General features: G+C 32.7%; 1 protein-coding gene across 2 annotated transcripts; it reads left to right on the top strand.

Annotated features, from left to right (window-relative positions):
• The first annotated feature begins 329 nt into the window (after nt 1–329).
• On the top strand, nt 330–18,509 carry LOC139527014 (uncharacterized). Of its 2 annotated transcripts, XM_071322253.1 has the most exons (6): nt 330–562; nt 4,890–5,169; nt 6,988–7,217; nt 7,607–7,880; nt 14,644–16,671; nt 16,736–18,509. In XM_071322253.1, exons 2-6 carry the CDS (start codon nt 4,953–4,955, stop codon nt 16,795–16,797), a joined length of 2,811 nt encoding a protein of 936 aa, XP_071178354.1. In that variant the 5' UTR covers nt 330–562; nt 4,890–4,952; the 3' UTR covers nt 16,798–18,509. The 2 variants fall into 2 exon arrangements, with proteins under 2 accessions (XP_071178354.1, XP_071178353.1); XM_071322252.1 differs by having other exon boundaries at nt 14,644–18,471.
• The last annotated feature ends 1,017 nt before the right edge of the window (nt 18,510–19,526 follow it).

Below are 19,526 nucleotides of genomic sequence, written 5' to 3'. Positions count from 1 at the left end.
AACTTTAGTGTTTACTAAGGAAATCGTAACTTAAGTAGCTTTATAATGCGTACGGACCCAGACTCGTGACTTAGGACATAAACAATGCGGCGGGGTTAAATGTGATAATTGTGACCGCGCAACCCTCCCTTAACTTGGGACAGTGGTGTACCTTGTTTATTATATTTCTCCTTTCTCTCCGCCACGTTGGTACCCAATTTCCGGTGGCGATAATATACAGTTATATTCAATATATTATATCATACAAGTGTTACAACAAAGCTCAAAGAAGGAGGTTATTGTTTATGCTCTTGAGGGGTGCTCTGAATAACGGAGGATTCCACATACACACATGTAAAATCCTTGTGTTGGTTCCCTGCGTAAAATATCAGTGAGAATGGATACGTGTCAATAACGACCGGGTACCAGTAAAAGAAGTAGAACGCTAGAGTAGAGGACGCAAAATTATCCATTTGTTTGTTGTGTGAGGGAGATTTTTAACAGTGTGTACAGTCAAAGTAAAGATTTACAGCAGCAGCTGCTAAAATAAATTTAATTTAACAAGACTGAAACAGATGATAAGGTATACATAAAACACAAAACACAGTAAAAAATTAAGTCTACTTTCGATTTCACATGTCTTCGTCCTCGGAATGATGTCAACTCGTACCTTCGCCAACTCGTCCTATCATATAGTACAACATTTTTATACGACCGCAAGTACAGCTATAGTAGATTTCTTTGGGTTTAATTTGTAGTTTTGTGGAAACATGACACCAGCATGAGCTTTTTGTGGACAAGTAAGTGGTTAAGGGGTCTCTACTTATCCAATGAGCCCCCATATTTTGCAGAAATAGAGTTAGCATTAGGGGTTCCTTAACATAGATGTCATAGATCATTTTTTGAGACAAAGAATGTCATTACCATTGTACAATGTTGTATGTCAGATTGATTATAGATAGTTTGTTTATTTCCGAAGCAAAGGTCATGAATTGTTTTAATTTCTGACCCCGAAAAAGCACAAAAAAGTAATTAAATTGATTATGTAAGGGGACATAATTAAATTAATTCATACACGAGAAACAGCTAACTTACTTAACCATTTTGTTCACTTAATATAGATATATATATATTCATGATATTCTAGTCCATCAGTCAGAGCTCAGACATAAATAAGTCTATTTCTTATTTTGACTTAAAGAATTCTTTATAAAAATGTGTTTTCAATTTATTTAAGTCACAAAATGACAGACTTGTTTAGGTCTATTTATGTTGATGAAAAAACTTAACTTGACTTGGTGGCCAAACTACACCACCTTTGACAGTAAAAACCTGTCTGAGAGTTCACAAGGACTTGATCTATCTATATTTAATTATCTAATTGAACATCCTTACTAAACACAGATGTTTTACCTCATTAAGTGTGGATCCAGGTGGTTGCATTGTAAGGTTAATTAACATGATCCCCGATTTTTCAGACTCTCATTCATATTTTTCTTTAGAAGACAAGGCATTGGCTTTCAATGTTGTCATTATTTGATTTAGATGCATGACCTTTTTATAAGTACAGGTGGGTCTTGAAGTTGACCAATTTTGGTAACTTATCGACTTGTAGGAGTTGATATTTGCAACTTTTTGATTCTGGTCAATCATTTCTTGCTTAACAATATTTGACTTATTTAAGTCGTATTTTGTCTTGCATTAAAGGGAGACAAATCCTAAAACTTACAAATTTAGACATCTATAAGTCAAAAGCAGATTCAGATTTATTTATGTCTGAGCTCTGACATATGTCAAAATATTTAAAAATAATTTTACTCTCTTTTTCGTGATTTGGTACTTATATCATCATGATCATGTTTCTTACAGTCAGAATAACTAGAAATAAGAGTTGACAATCCAATTTTCTTCCTGAATCAACATGTTTGACTTCCGTGCTGATTTGAAACAATATATATTTGGTTTTTGTTCACTCCTTTAGCATGTTAAGTAAAAGTGGTGAGAGGAAAAAAGTGTAATCTGCTTGTTAGGGCAATGTGGGGCAGGCCTGGGGCCATTACATTGCAATGTAATGCATTACATTACAATTACTTTGTGATTCTTCCATTACAATTACAATTACAATTACATTTTTTCTCACATGTAATGCATTACATTACAATTACTTTGCCTGTGTAATGCATTACATTACACATTACTTTTTCAATATAAAAACAAAAAGCATTTCAAAAACAGAGGTATATGTACATATGTGTACAGTGTTAGGGACATAGACTTCAAATACTTAATATGTCCATTGCACTTTATCATCATAAGTGGTTTAAATGTGATGCCATTAAGAGAACAGCGATCAGTTCTGTACACCTTTCCGGCAATACTTAAGGGGGTTCGCGGGTCTAAATCATTTATATAGGATTTCTCTATATTTTTCTATAAATGAACTTTATCTTATAGTTAATAGAAACATAAAATAAAAAAATGGGGTCACTGTTCATTTGCGCTCACAATCTGCCTTCGAAAGAAGCATAAATCTTTGTAAAAGTGTTTTTGTTCTGTTGAACTAATAGGTGAAATAAATGTAATATCGAAATAAAAAAAGAAATTTATTACAGAAATCGCTCAAATTTTACAATAATTTAGTTTAAGTACAGCATATATCGAAATTATATTAAAAAATATAGGTCACCGATGAGTTAAAAGAGATATTTCCATTTTAAAGTAAAAAAATGGCATTTTTCCACCAAAGGGAGATAATTTGGAACTTTTTCAATGATGTTTACATTTTAAAAGTCATCTGAAGCCAACACGAATTAATTGTTTTGAATGTTTTTTGTACCATATGATAAAGTAACAACTACAAAAGGTAATAAATAAAATTTGTAATGAAAAACAAATGTTTAATTTTTTCTGAAATTTTTATACCCTCGAGCCTCCTTAAAAGCCTTTCTACAGGAGCTTATGTGTGGGAAATGGCTAAATACTTGATAGCTGTATTAACCAAAGAAGAAAGGCACACTGAATTTGACTTCCATTATTCCAGTGCATTGATTGAAATTTCTTCACATGGCTCAGACAAGTAGATGTCAACATCATGTACTGCACCTTACCTGTGTCTATACCCTTTGATTGAGTAGTAGGAGGCATGAAACTGAAAAAGTCACTTTTAAGTTTCTTAGGTGGTGGTAAAAAATAAATAAATTATCATATAATTTTGTTTCTAACATTGATCACTTAATCATTAAGACATCACTAAGGATTTCAAGGGGATATAATAAATGTGTCATTAAAGGATTATCTTGTGAAATGCCTAAGGGTTCTGTGAGGACAAACATAAGTTGAGAAGATTTGATTGCAATAAAAACATTGTGATATTAATTAGGTGAAATAACAACACACAGTTTGGTTTAAAAATGTTGTTTGATATATTCAATATTTCATTGAAATAAATGTAAGGTGTGTATAGAATTATGAAATTTTCATCTTCATATTTTTTTCATTGATCTATATAGTTTGTTTGATAATTTTTTTTATAAGATTTTTCAAAGACCACCTAACACCAAAATATTCCCATATCATATTAAACAAATATCAGAAACCAAGATCAAAGACTTGATATTGTTTACCATTTTATATTTCTTACCTTATTTAATACAGTAATTAACTGTGACAAAAATTTTATTCCATACTTTCTTTTGTTTTTGTTAATATTTTATTTTTATTATACAATATTCTTCAATTTTATCTATTTTACCAATTTGTAATGAAAAGTAATGTACTGTAATGGAGGCATTACATCAATTTTTAACTAAAGTAATCATTACATTACATGTAATTGTAATGCAGAAAATGTGCATTACAAATTACTTTGCATTACATCCAAAAAAAGTAATATTACAATGCATTACAATTACAAATTACCATTACCCCAGGCCTGATGTGGGGTAGTAGATTGTTCTTTGGTTTGAATTGTTTTGTCACGTTTGGGGCTATTTTATCTCTTAACTGACAACACTGTTTTGATTTTGTTCATACAGTATCAATGGATCTATAGTAAGAAAATCCAGTAGTCAGTTGTCTTTAAATCCAAACAAGACTGTAAAATGTTAAATGTATGATACTAGAACACACCAGGGATATGACTGAATTAAAAGTTCATACCGTAACCCCTATAGCTGATGTTTAGTCTGGAGTTTTAGTATTTGTATTGTCATCTGATAAAGTCATGCTGATTATAAGCTAAACAGTTTTAAAATAAAATTGAGAATGGAAATGGGGAATGTGTCATAGAGACAACATCCCAAAAAAGTGCATTTTTCTCTTTTTTCAAGATCTATTTGTTTGGGCTCATCCTAATTTTCTTACTACAACTGGGAAGGCAAATGCTCACATTAAATCTGTACTGTACAGTGTGTTTAATGTCAGTCAGTCTTTACATCATAACCCTTGGTAGTGCTCCCAATAAAGGAGGAATATACAGAACATACATACATACATGTACATACAACTGGAAACTACATGTGACACATGCTATTGGTATCGGTATTGGATTCGACCCATAACTTGTTAACTATCGGTAATACTAATTATTTGGAAAACAAAAGGGCCTGGAATGGTGTTATTTTAAATCAACAGTATTGTCCTATATCATGTATATATATATTAGTTATACATAGTTGAATTCTTTGATTCTTCATTTTTGCGTCATGCCGGCTAACGAATTGGACCTCGTTATTTAAGTATTATAGATGCACACATATACATTACCATATTCTACTTCATACATTAACACAGCAGGAGCAAAAACCCTCTTATCAATATTCTAAAAAGGAAATGTAACTTATTGCTCTGTTGATGATTAAAATTTTGCTATTTTGAAATATCATATGTAAAATTTATTTTTTATTTTTCAGGACCACATGGACCACAAATTAAGAATGGTATAGGTTTCAATTGTGAATAGATAGATTTTTAGAATGATGGCAGCCCTCTTGGAAGAAGAAGAGAATTATGTACGATTAGCTTTGTTATTGAAAGGAGTGTCACCAAGAGCAGTCCGTACCTACTTTGACAGAGAATTCCCACCTACTCATCTACCGTCAACACTGAATACAAACTACAACACTCTTCAGGATTTAAAATTAAAGAGAGTTTTGAACCAGGCTCAATGGAATCTGTTGTTTCCAAGAAATGGTATGTTTATACATGTTATATGGCTAAGAAAACCCCAAAGCAATGAATTTAAGTTTAACATGGTTAATAAAGAGAGTATATGTGTGATTGAATTCACCTCAAAATTGATGTTGCTTCTTTCTTCTGCATCTTTTTTGGTTGTACAATAAACCATCGACATCCTATGGTAACATACTGTTGCATATATCATGTATATGGTATATTTAACTAGAAGCTCTTAAGAGCCTGTGTCGCTCACCTTGGTCTATGTGCATATTAAACAAAGGAAACAGATGGATTCATGACAAAATTGTGTTTTAGTGATGGTGATGGGTTTGTAGATCATACTTTACTGATCATTCTTGCTACTTACAATTTTCTCTATCTGTAATGAACTTGGCCCTTTAAAGGAAAATATTTTGTAAAAACTTAACAAAATTTACCAAATTAATGAAAATTGTTAAAAATTGACTATAAAGGGAAATAACTCATTAAGGGGTCAACTGACCATTTTGGTCATGTTGACTTATTTGTAGATCTTACTTTGCTGAACATTACTGCGTTTTACAGTTTATCTCTATCTATAATAGTAATCAAGATAATAACCAAAAACAGCAAAATTTCTTTAAAAATTATCAATTGGGGGGCGGGAACCCAACAAACAGTTGTCCAATTCATCTGAAAATTTCAGGGCAGATAGATAATTACTAGATAGACAAGTTAACCCCCATGTAAGATTTGCTTTAAATGCTTTGGTTTCAGAGTTATAAGCCAAAATCTACATTTTACCCCTATGTTCTATTTTTAGCCATGGTGGCCATCTTGGTTGGTTGGCCAGGTCACCGCACACATTTTTTAAACTAGATATCCTAATAATGATTGTGGCTAAGTTTGGTTAAATTTGGTTCAGTAGTTTCAGAAGAGAAGATTTTTGTAAAAGATTACAAAAATTTACGAAAAATTGGTAAAAAATGATCTTACTTTGCTGAACATTATTGCTGTTTACAGTTTATCTCTATCTATAATAATTTTCAAGATAATAATGGAAAACGGACAAAATTTCCTTAAAATTACCAATTCAGGGGCAGCAACCCTACAACCCATTGTCCAATTCATTTGAAAATTTCAGGGCAGATAGATCTTGACTTAATAAACAATTTTACTCGGTCAGATTTGCTCTAAATGCTTTGGTTTCAGAGTTAAAATCCAAAATATACATTTTACCCCTATGTTCTATTTTTAGCCATGGTGGCCATCTTGGTTGTATTGGCGGGTCACCAGACACAATTTTTAAACTACAGATACCCCGATGATGATTGTGGCCAAGTTTGGTTAAATTTGGCCCAGTAGTTTCAGAGGAGAACATTTTTGTAAAAGTTAACAACGACGACGGACCACGACAGACGATGACGGACGACGATGGACGACGGACGCCAAGTGATTAGAAAAGCTCACTTGGCCATTTGGGCCAGGTGAGCTAAAAATGTTATCTCAGTTTAAACAAAATAATTATCTAGTGCAACGAAAATAATCCACCATTTTCTACATTTGAAAATGCCTGTACCAAGTCAGGAATACAACAGTTGTTGTCCATTCGTTTTTGATGTGTTTTGTCATTTGATTTTGCCATGTGATTAGGGATTTTCCGATACGAGTTCAGTATTTTTGTGATTTTACTTTTTAATTTCAATATTTTTGATGTTATATGTGTCCCTGATTCTATTACTTCTGATGTTACAGGTGAACTTAATTAAAATATTTTTGATGTTATCGGTGTACCCAATTTTATTACTTTTGATGTTATAGATGTTATTAATTATAATTCGTTCGATGTTATAGGTGTACCTGTTTCCACAACATTTGATGTAACATTGATGATTTGCTTGATCAGAAACTTGACATCTGTTACTCAGCCAATCAATGGCTTTGACAGTTTACCACTACCAGTGGAGACAACTCCAGGACCTGATCTAGCAAGGATTAAATGGTACAGGAATATATTAGCCCATCATGATAGTAACAAAATGGCCACTGGTGATTTCAATATAGCATGGAGTAATATATCTGATGTAAGTGTTACATGACTTAAGTATCAGTGATTTGATATATATCACTGACAGGTTATGAAGGACCCAGGGGATCTACCGCAAGTGAAAATGTGGTGGGTGTCTTCTTTCAAAATCATTGATCCAACATGTATTTGTTTTTCCTCACAATTTTCAATGAACAAGATATAGGGATGCAGTGTATGAGCTTTCCCTATCTCATGCCTCAGTGAATTCAAATGTTAATTTTTCTTATAAGATGGGTGTGAAATTCATTAATGAAGAAGTCTGTTAACATTAATTTTTCTAATAAGATGGGTGTGAAATTCATTAATGAAAGAGTCTGTTAACATTAATTTTGAGTTATATGGAGTTTTGATTGAATACTATTCTTTTTCAAAATATTTTTGTAGGCAGTAAGTAGACTGGGTGGTCAGCCAATGAATCAAGAGTGCCAAGAGTTAAAGGTGAAAATCTTAGATCAGTCAAATCAGGAAATTATGCTGGAAATCAAACAATCACAGGAAAAGATAAAAGAATTAGGACAAACAGTGGATATTTTGGGGACGGAGCACTCAGAAGTGACGGAAAATCTTAGGAAGTTACAAGTTTCCCACATTACTTTACAGACTGAACACACGGAAGTCACAGAACTATTGAAAGACCCAATACCGTGGAACATAAGAGGTATATTATACTCATATAGAAAAGGTTGTAGAGTTATATAGCTAAGGATGTGAAACAAGGGAATTTACGTTAAACATTTAATGTATTCCTTGTATTTTTTGCTTTTTATATTCAATATTAGCTGACCTAAAGCATACAAATAGCTATTCTTGTCACTAGGTGTTAGTTGTTGTTATCTATTGGTTATTATCAGGTCTTTCCACTTTTCTGTGGAAAGACCTATTGTATTTGTTCTGATTACTATTATTTATTTTTTTTTTATTCCGCCAAATTTTGTTCTTGCGATAAATTTTTGTTTCGCAATATGTCTACTCTATGTCGCTTAGATATTTCTTATATTTTATCATACAGTTTATGCCCTTTTAAATTTCACCCTGCTAAGCCAAACAATTTTCTTTGTAAGATTTATCTCCCTATTCACTGTTTATCATATGTGTACATTTTCAAAAAAGAAATCAACAAAATTCTTTTTCTTTATTGTTTGTTACATCCTCAGGAATTTTTGGCTATTTTGGTTCGAAGTGATTTGATGAAATTTTATAGGAGTTATCTGGCTTTAGCAAATAAATTTTTCGTTATGTTTTTGAAACACATGAACTGTAAGCCGTATAAAAAAATTGGACAAAATGTTAGTCGTGACATGATATTAGTGGAAGGTTTTTGTCGAAATGGTATGCATCCTTGTTTTAGGGGTTCCATGCCACTGAAACAGGAAAATGAACAAAATGAACTAATTACAGCCTCAAACTTTGCAGATATCAAAATGTATACCTGCATCTTATTGTGATTTATCAACCAAGGTCCATCATCCTCCACCGTTTGTGTGAATGCATTGAACAACAATAGTTTAATAACCTGTAAAATATATAAAATAACTAAAAAAAAAAAGTCCCCCTTAGGTGCGGTGCGCTTGATTGAGAAATAAATTTCAGTGACATAGAAATTGCTCCTAAGTTCGTAAATATTGCTGAATTCCTACAATCAAATTAGTAAAAATGCATTAAAATACAAATATGTGCTCCCGTAAACATGTGTATGTAAGATGCATGCATGATCCGTCATCAATGACCTGTAAATCAGAAAACCAAAAGTGATCGTATTTCTCCGATCAATACACATATGCCCTGTTCAACGGTCTCTTTTGAAAAGAAATTTATATTCTCCAGACATATATATTTGAACGTCACGTGACTTCAAAACACCCTCGCGCGCACAGACCTAAAATTAGAATCAAACATTCCATATCCAAATATAGAAAGTGAAACTTCCAAGACAAAATGTTACTCAGTTTTTTCCTACAAGTTCAAACAAAATGCACACACAGCACGTTAAAGAAACCAAGAAGTACGTGTTCCAATAGAAAATAGAGTAAATTTAAAATGAAAGAAGATGTAAGGACTTTTATTTCATGTATTTATTTGGATATCCCTAGGCTGTCCATTTTGGGAGTGCAGGATGCATAAGTACACAGCCACGTCGTCGGTCAGAATATCAACTTTTAGTCCTAGGCCTCGCTAAGAGAGGGAGAGTGCCATGCAGACTTTCAATCAATCAATCAATCAATCAACCAAGTAATCAATAAATCTGTTTAATACGGGGTCCAAGATCGCATTTGTTTCTTTTTCGCTTGTTCAAAGAAACCCTATCCCATGGGTTTAATTAGTATATCAGTCAACCAACCAACCAACCAACCTACCTACCTACCTACCTACCTACCTACCAACCAACCAACCAACCAATCAATCAATCAATCAACCAACCAATCAACCAATCAATCAATCAATCAATCAATTATTCATGTCTCAGAGGGGAAAGACTGTTTAACAAATATTTTTAAAACAATTGATTTATATTTGTTTAAAACGTTTTCTCTAAAATTTACAAATTTGCAACATAGAACAAAACTTTGTGACAGTCATAATCTAGTTTAAGAATGAAGTCTGGTGATACTGTCTACAAATTTACATGGCTGACATTAGTATAATAAAACATAGGTGTAAATGCAGGTTTTGTTTTATTTTATAAACTGTTGTTGCCAAATTCATCTTCTCTATAGACTTTCCAATATATTGAAACCAAATTTTTGTTCTGTTCATTTTGTTCCGGTCTGAAGATTATATGCAGAGTTGTGGTCCTTTGACTTAGAAAATTCACTTAAATATTCAGTTTTCTGCACTTTTTTTTGTCATACTTGAAGATATTGATTTGATATTTGTTATATAGTTTACACCACGGCAAGTTATAGATCCAGTTCAATTTTTTTCCAATACAGTGAATTTTTAACCGGTAGGGGACTATGTATTGCCATGCAATACTCACAGAATGCTTGTTAAAAATAACTTGTACAAGTAGTACCCCTGACTGACTGTAAGAGCTAGGTTGAAAACGTTTTTGAAACATGCTAAAATCTTCGGAATAGCAAGTTCTATCCACCTAAAAAGTGTGAGGATAATCTGAAGACCATATGGGAATATTGCCTCTGAAATAAAGGTGAAAACCAATAATTTTCACTGTTGTTATTATACTCCACACAATAAAGTTGTTAAGGGTATAATGTTTTTGACCCATCCATCTGTCTGTTCTATTGTCTGTCTGTCCATCTGTCAGTCCTGTTGTTGTCATTGCAACTCCTCTGAAACCGCACAACAGAATTTCATGAAGCTTCGTAGGTCGTAAGGACATACTATGTAGATGTGCATATCGACAGGAAATTATGATTCAATTTTTTTCCTAGGAGTTGCGCCCCTTTGAACTTATTTGCCTCAATATAGTACTGCAACAGTTTGTCATCGCAACTCTTCTAAAACAACACAACAGAATTTCTTGATACCTTGAAGATCTATAATAAGGACATACTATGTAGATGTGCATATCGACAGGAAATTATGATTCTATTTTTTTTCTAGGAGTTATACATGCCCCTTTGAACTAAGAATTTTGGCCTAAATATACTACTGCAACAGTTTGTAATTGCAACTCCTCTGAAACCACACAACAGAGTTTTATAAAACATTGTAGTTAATGAGGACATATTATGTTAATGTGCATACCTATAAGAAGTTTTTTATCAGTTGACATTTTTGAGTTATGGGTCTTTGAACTTAGGATCTGGTGAGATTTGTTTGTCCAGTGATAATGTGGAAGTGTGGGATATGTGAACCTGCTCACAAAGGTTCTTTGATTTTTGAATATTATGAAGTTATAGTTAAAATTCACGTTAGTAAAAAATAATCAGTTCAACAAGACATGTATCCTCCGAGAAAATACATAAAAACTTTCAATCTGTTTTGAGTAATTGCCCCTGAAATATCTAGTTTCTCTAGTTTTTGCACTTTTGGCTGCTTTTGTGAAAAATATAAGAGCTAGGTTAAAAGTGTGATGAACACAACAATGTTTATCAACAATGAACATTTTGGTTCACAGACAATAACTTAAGTATATGTTCGTGTGACATAGGAATATGGATCTGGTGGCGGCAGTGGTCACGGGGTGTGAATTATTTCCATAAAAGCTTATAATTTCAAAAGGTAGAAGACCTGGATTACTTCATACTTTGAATATATATAGATACCTTATGTTATAAAGTTTCTATGTGTCATATGTCCTTCGTCTTTGACCTCGTTTTTGTCAAGGCTGCGACTTTTGTCGCAGAAAGCTTGAAATAGGGATAGTGATCTGGCGGCGGCAGCGTTAGCTAACATCTTTAAAACGTAATATTTCAGAAGGTATAAGACCTGGATCCTTCATACTTTGTATATAGATGCCTTATAGTATGAAGTTGCCATCTGTCATATGTCCATTGTCTTTGAACTCATTTTTATGGTTCAGTGACTACTTGAAAAGTGAGATTTTGAGTATTCTTAATTTCTCATGTATTATGAGTAACAGGATAGCTATAATTGGTATGTGCGTAGCTTGCAAGGCTGTCATGCCTGTCAGACACTGTTTTCACTTGACCTCGACCTTATTTTATGGATTGGTGAATAAGGTTAGGTTTTCTTGGTTAAGTGTGTATCTATAAAGGCAGCAACCATTTGATTTTCTGGGGGGGGGGGGGCTATGGATTTTTTTTCTGGACAAACTTTTTTTTTTGCCTGTGGCGAAAACATTCTATTTTTTTCGCGACAAGTCGAAAACAACTTTTTTCTTTTAATTTTAGCATTACATATAGTGGCAGCTGAGGGGGAAACAAACATTTTTTTTCCCTCAGAATCAAAAACAATTTTTTTTTTCTCCAAAAACTGGAAACAAACTTTTTTTTCCAAAAAAATCCATAGCCCCCCCCCCCCCAGAAAATCAAATGGTTAGTGCCTAAGATACTATAAGCAACAGGACTACTATATTTGGTGTATGGGATGATTGTAAGGTGAAGATATCCAATTGGCTGGTGTCATCTGAGCTCTTCTCATCACTTGGCGTTCTTCGTCTGTCATCATTAACTTTTACAAAAATCTTCTCCTCTAAAACTACTGGGCAAAATTTAACCAAACTTGGCCACATTATTAACATCATTAGGGTATCTAGTTTTAAAAATGGTACAGGATGACCCGCCTGCTGACCACATGGCCGACATGGCTAAAAATAGAACATAATGGTAAAATGCAGTTTTTGGCTTATAAATATTTCTAAACTAAAGCATTTAATGCAAATCTGACATGGGGTAAAAACGTTCATCAGGTAAAGATCTATCTCTCCTGACATTATCACACGAATGAGACAACCTGTTGTAGGGTTGATGCCCCTGAATTGGTAATTTTAAAGAAATGTTTTGGTTAGTATCTTGAACATTATAATCATATATAGAGATAAACTGACAAAATCTGACTGCATACTATCTTGAAAACTATGATAGATAGAGAGAAATTTTAAGTTACCAAAATTATCAGGAAGACAAGTTCTACAAATAAGTCTAATGATCGAATTTGTCAATCAATTCTTTATAAGAGTTATTGCACTTTGATGCAGATTTTTTACATTTTTTTTCGTTTTTGCCTTATATCTTAAAAATTATAATAGATAAAAACTTAAAAATCAAAAATGAACAGCAAGACAAGATCTACAATTAAGACAATTTGGAAGAAAACGTCCAACAGGTTCTTATTGGAGTTATTGCCCTTTAATGATTTTTGCCATGTTTTGCCTTATATGATACATATTATGATAGATAAATAGACACTTTTTTATTACAAAGATGATCAGCAAGGCAAGAACTACTAACAAGTCAAGTTTTGCCAATATAGTTGTCACTCTTTAAAGGAGTTAATGCCCTGAAATTCCGATTTATTTTACCCTCTTGTATTTTGAGCAAAAACTTACAGAGGTAGAGAGCAACTAAACAAATTAAAGGATCATTATAATACAAGAAAAAAAAGAAAAAAAAGATTTGTGTCATACATTCTATTCTCTACAAAGTTTGGTGAGTTTCCTTTGTTAAATATGCACAAAGACCAAGGTTAGCAACTCAGGTTCTTTAGAGCCTTTAGTTTGTAGTATTATAGTAATTTCAGCTTGTGTCAGCAATTTGACAGAAAGCTCTCATGCATGGTAGGATTGCTGAACATCATTTCTTTTTTACCATATTGTACATGAGACTTATGCCATATTTTGTTTGCACGTTAAGAACCCTTGCAACAACTCTTTAAGGGGTCTGTAGGTAGCCTGTTGCAAGGCAAAATTTCTGTCCCTATCCAATATACCCTCATTTTCCAGTGGCAGTCTAAATTTCCCCGACCATCATCTCGGATTGCAACTATCATTACAAGACCTATCTATTGTATTTATTTTTACTTGTTCTCGTCCTGAACATGCATGAAATATTTGCCACTGGACTTTAAGCAACCAACAATCAACCAATCAATATGCCATATTTTGACTCTTGTATGATAATGAAACATAGTAACACCAAATTAATTTAATTCCTGATTTGTACAGTGCTGGGGTCATCTGGATAATTGATAATTGTTTCTTAATTTCTCGTTCATGATGTCAGTTATATTCTAAAATATTAGTTCTAACTCCCTCGGGCATAATTAACCCTGATGATTTGTATATATAAAATAAGGAGATGTGGTATGGTTGCCGATGAGACAACTATCAACCAGAGACAGTTAGCAACTATAGGTCATTGCCCAGCCTTAAACAATGAGCAAAACCATTACGGGTGTTAAACAATCTTAACAAGAGAGTCTCAAAACTCATACTGCATAGTAAGCTATAAAAGGCCTTGACATGACATAATGAATGCAATTACAGTCTGTACAGCCTTTGACAATGAGCAAAACCAATACAAGCTCCAATGAAGAAACCAAAAGCCTGGCTTATAATATGCACACACTACAAACGAAAAACAAATACGATAAAACAGTAACAAATGACAACAACTGAATTGCAGGCTCCTAACTTGGGACAGGAACATACATAATGTGGTTGGGTTAAACATGTCGGTTACCACCTAACTCTCCCCTAAACTTCAATCAGTGGTGCAACAAAACAACACAAAAACATAATACACAACAATAAATAGAAATCCACTTTTTGATTTGTTTAGCTATTATACGTTTGATTTTTCTAAATTTTAAGTCTTGAGCATTGCTGATGAAGTTTTTTCTATTGAAAGATCATTTCTTTTATTGAGGAATAACTTTCATCAGGTAAGCTCAAGACATAAAGTTAAATACAAGTACTTATCAGTATAGCAAGGTAACAGTAGTCCATCTCATAATAAATATAAATATTAAAGAAATATCATATCCTTTCTTTTTAGGTCAAATTAAAGAGGAATTGGAAACTTGGACAGAGGATGACAAAATGTTTATAGAAACAAATGGAGCAAAGAGTGTACTAAAATGTATTAAAGAAAATGGTTGTGTTGTTGTCACCGGAAGTTCGGGAACAGGAAAATCATCATTAGTGCGTCATGTTGCTCTACAAATGCAAGAAGGCGGCTATGATATTTTACCGGTAACAAGCCCTGAAGAAATTATCAAGTGGTACAATCCAAGTAAGAAAGTCCTTTTTGTTGTGGATGACTTTTGTGGAACATATACCATAAATCCTACGAAGTTGGATAGCTGGAAAAATCTAATGGAAAAAATCAAAACATTAATAGAAAAGAAACCTGTCAAATTAATTATGTCTTGTAGACTTCAGGTTTTTAAGGATGAAAAAATAAAATCTTTATCATTTTGTCAATCCTGTGAATGCAATCTTTTGTCTGAAGATATACGTTTATCGAAAAAAGAAAAACAATCTATTGCTGAGCTTTACTTGAAAACACAAGCCTTTAAGATCAAGGAATATTATGACATGTTTGACTGTTTTCCTCTTTTATGTCAATTGTACAGCAAAAACAAAAGTCTGATAATGGAAGAATTCTTTAAGAATCCATTTACAGTTTACAAAGAAGAGATAGATAAATTACAAACAGAGGGAGCACATGTCAAATACTGTGCACTTGCTCTTTGTGTCATGTTTAACAATCGTTTTAAAGAAGAATGGCTCACAGAAGATGTCGATAAAGATATTAAAACAATTATAAAGAACACATATGAAGCTTGTAAAGTAGTCAAAGGAACATCTCGATTGGTTCTTCGTGATGAGCTGGATTCACTAACTCATACATTTATCAGAAAGGATGGTGAATTATACAGAACTATTCATGACAAGCTGTTTGACTTTCTTGCTTTTTACTTTGGCAGTGTTATGATTTATTGTTTAATTAATAATGCTTCAAGTCATTTTATTCGTGAAAGGTTTGTTTTTGAAAATAAAGACAAAAGAGATAAATTTTTAATAGATGTATCAGAAAGATATCAGCAAATGTATATAAATAGATTGGTAGACGACTGGTTTAGAGGAAAGATAGTAGATGTCTTCTGTAATATCAATATGGACGATCAAATCTTCAGACAAAGAATACTTGTACATGTAAAAGGTTTAGAAATATCTAAACAGAAACAATTGGCTAGTCTATATAACACACGAAACAATAGAACACCATTAATACAGTGTTGTTTTATAGGAGATATTGAGCTGGTTACATGGTGTTTATATCATTGTAACAGTAATGTAAACCATTGTTGTACAGGTGGAATATCACCTCTGTTCTTTGCTTGTCAGGAAGGACATACTGAAGTAGTACAGATGTTAATAAACAATAAGGCTGACATTAATAAGTGTAGAGATAATGATGGAGTATCAGTATCACCTCTGTACATTGCTTGTGAGAATGGACATACTGAAGTAGTACAGATGTTAATAAACAATAAGGCTGACATTAATAAGTGTAGAGATAATGATGGAGTATCACCTCTGTTCTTTGCTTGTCAGAATGGACATACTGAAGTAGTACAGATGTTAATAAACAATAAGGCTGACATTAATAAGTGTAGATATAATGATGGAGTATCACCTCTATTCATGGCTTGTCAGGAAGGACATACTGAAGTAGTACAGATGTTAATAAACAATAAGGCTGACATTAATAAGTGTAGATATACTGGAGTATCACCTCTGTTCATTGCTTGTCAGGAAGGACATACTGAAATAGTACAGATGTTAATAAACAATAAGGCTGACATTAATAAGTGTAGAGATAATGATGGAGCATCACCTCTGTACATTGCTTGTGAGAATGGACATACTGAAGTAGTACAGATGTTAATAAACAATAAGGCTGACATTAATAGGTGTAAAGATAATGATGGAGCATCACCTCTGTTCATGGCTTGTCAGGAAGGACATACTGAAATAGTACAGATGTTAATAAACAATAAGGCTGACATTAATAAGTGTATGGATGATGGAATATCACTTCTGTTCATTGGTTGTCAGGAAGGACATAATTATAATTGTAGATCTAGAGATACTGGAGCATCACCTCTGTACATTGCTTGTGAGAATGGACATACTGAAGTAGTACAGATGTTAATAAACAATAAGGCTGACATTAATAAGTGTAAAGATAATGATGGAGCATCACCTCTGTACATTGCTTGTCAGGAAGGACATACTGAAATAGTACAGATGTTAATAAACAATAAGGCTGACATTAATAAGTGTAGAGATAATGATGGAGCATCACCTCTGTTCATTGGTTGTCAGGAAGGACATACTGAAGTAGTACAGATGTTAATAAACAATAAGGCTGACATTAATAAGTGTAGATATACTGGAGCATCACCTCTGTACATTGCTTGTCAGAATGGACATACTGAAGTAGTACAGATGTTAATAAACAATAAGACTGATATTAATATGTGTATTAGAACAGGAGAATCCCCCATATTTATAGCTTGTTATAAAGGTCATGTAAAGGTTGTTGAATTGTTGTTAAAACATGAAGCAGATTGTAACATTAAATGGAGAGGACTAACACCACTAGATATTGCAAGAAGAGAAAATCATACCAATATTGTACATTTGTTACAAAAAATAGAAATAATATAATTAGAAGTTCCACGACCATGATAAAATTAATCAATAGAACTATTCTGCTTATTATATAATTAAACAAAATAAACCTTTAGATATAAATGCTAGCTAGAAGAGAAAATCATACCAATGTTGTTTGTTTGTTAAAATAGATAAAAACTGTGATGTGTATATTAAACAGCATTATTATTTTACAGCACATTTAACTTATTGACCATAAACAATTACTAAATGTAAAATAACTCTCAAAATACTTTTGTTATGCATTGTTAAAAACATTCTATGTAATAAAACCATGTTGCTTAGATTTAGATTTTGATATAAAATTCTGTCTAATAGCTCATTAGACAGTTAGACTTGCAATTTGGTGTAAGTTATTTTTGGTCAGTTTTGATATTTCTAATTGAATTTACCAAAGCAGGCGTAGATTCTTTTTGTCTTGCAACAAATATCAGTGGCGTAAACCTTTTTTGTATGAAATTTTTATTTCAAAAGGTGAGAATAATCCATAACCTGGACTGGCAATTGATTATTTGCACCCATTATTTCGTGAATATAACAAGTGTAGTTGAAATGTATTTGTATGTTCCCCGTAGGGGAGGGGGCATTAAGTTTTACCATTGTCCGTCAGTACGTCCCAAAGTTGGTTTCCGTTCTCTAACGTTAGTTTGCCTCAACCAAATGTTATGAAACTTACAAACAATGTTAACTACCACAAAACACAGATCAAGTTTGAATTTTGGTGGCGTCTAGAATTATTATATTTTATGCCCCTTTACAAATGGAAAAATTGCGGAATTTTTCGTTTTTGTTCTTTAATTTTAGTTTGTCTAAACCAAATGTTAAAAAACTTGTACACAAGACTTAAATTACTACAAAACTCAGATCAATAACAAATTTGGGTAGTATCACTTTTACCTTTCTTCAGTTATGTCCCTTTATAACTTTATATGATATGCAAACGGGGGCATCATCTGTGTCCCATGGACACATTCCCCACTTTTGTCGGAAAAGCTATACAAAGCAATTCTACATTCTGTCAGCGGCAGCGGCTTCAACAAATATTCACCCTGTAGTTAAAGTTTTTGTATGTCCTTGAAAATTTAAAAAGTTTGATTTGAACCAAACTTGGACAGAAGCTAAATTTATGATCATAAGAAAGTATCAAGAAGAAAATTTTGTAAAAAATCAAAAAAATCTTGTTTATCCGTATTTTACTTATAAATGAACTTAGTCTACCACACTTTGACAGAAGCTTGTTTATGATCATATTAAGATAGTATCCAGAAATACGAATTTTGTAAAAAAAAAATCCTGTTTATCCGTATTTTACTTTTAAATGCACTTAGATTTTCTGCCAGTTAACATTTCATTCACTCTGGTTAAAGTCTTGAAAATTTTAATAATACCTTTCTTAAACGAAGCTTGTTTATGATGAAAAGCTAGTATCTAGAAGGAAATTTTATAAACATTTATTTCCAGTTTTCCCGTATATTACTTATAAATGGACTTAGCTTTATACGTCCGTTTTAAAGTATTATGGTATACAGTTGTCCCTCCATCTGTCTGTCTGTATGTCTGTCATCAATATGTCAGATATTAACTCAAAGACGCTTTAACGAATTTGTATGAAACTTTGATGAAATGTTTATATCTATTGACGTGAGCTCCCTCTGGTTATTTTATAAATTTTAGATTTTACGTTTCTGAGTTTTAGGGTTTTATTCATTACAAAAAGGGGAATTTCCAGTTTTCGGACAATATCCTTATAGGGCTTTGAGCAATTTTCATTAAACATTAGTGACTGATTTATATTTATAATCTCCCTTTAGATTTTTTTTTTATAAATTTTGGATATGACATTGAGAAGTTATTGAACTTTATTCTTTGAAAACGTGACGGGCAAATCATGCGCTCATGGTGCAGCTGTTTATTCTTCCAGTGAACATTACATACAGTCTGCAGTTTAAAGTTTTAAAACATTTATTAGATTCATAAACCATCCTTAATTTTTAGCTCACAGTCGTCGTCGGGCGTTGTCCGTCTGATGTAAACTATTTCAAACAACTCCTTCTCTGAAACTACTAAACCAATTCCTACCAAACTTAAGCTAAATGATCCTTAGAGTATCTTGAATAAAGTTTGTGTTTTATTTTCTGTTTCGCCAAAAATCATAGCCGTCATGGCTAAAAATAGAACATAGGGGTAAATGCA

Source organism: Mytilus edulis, chromosome 6 (assembly GCF_963676685.1).
Source record: "Mytilus edulis chromosome 6, xbMytEdul2.2, whole genome shotgun sequence".
In the NCBI taxonomy this organism is placed as follows: domain Eukaryota; kingdom Metazoa; phylum Mollusca; class Bivalvia; order Mytilida; family Mytilidae; genus Mytilus; species Mytilus edulis.
Note: the sequence above shows the minus strand (reverse complement) of the source record. Positions and strands in the feature narration are given on the sequence as shown.

Coding starts and splice junctions, on each gene's coding strand:
- LOC139527014 (XM_071322252.1), top strand. CDS start 4,953: ATGATGGCAGCCCTCTTGGAAGAAGAAGAGAATTATGTACGATTAGCT. Junction 5,170..6,987: donor TCTGTTGTTTCCAAGAAATG/GTATGTTTATAC, acceptor TCGATGTTATAG/GTGTACCTGTTTCCACAACA. Junction 7,218..7,606: donor CATGGAGTAATATATCTGAT/GTAAGTGTTACA, acceptor ATATTTTTGTAG/GCAGTAAGTAGACTGGGTGG.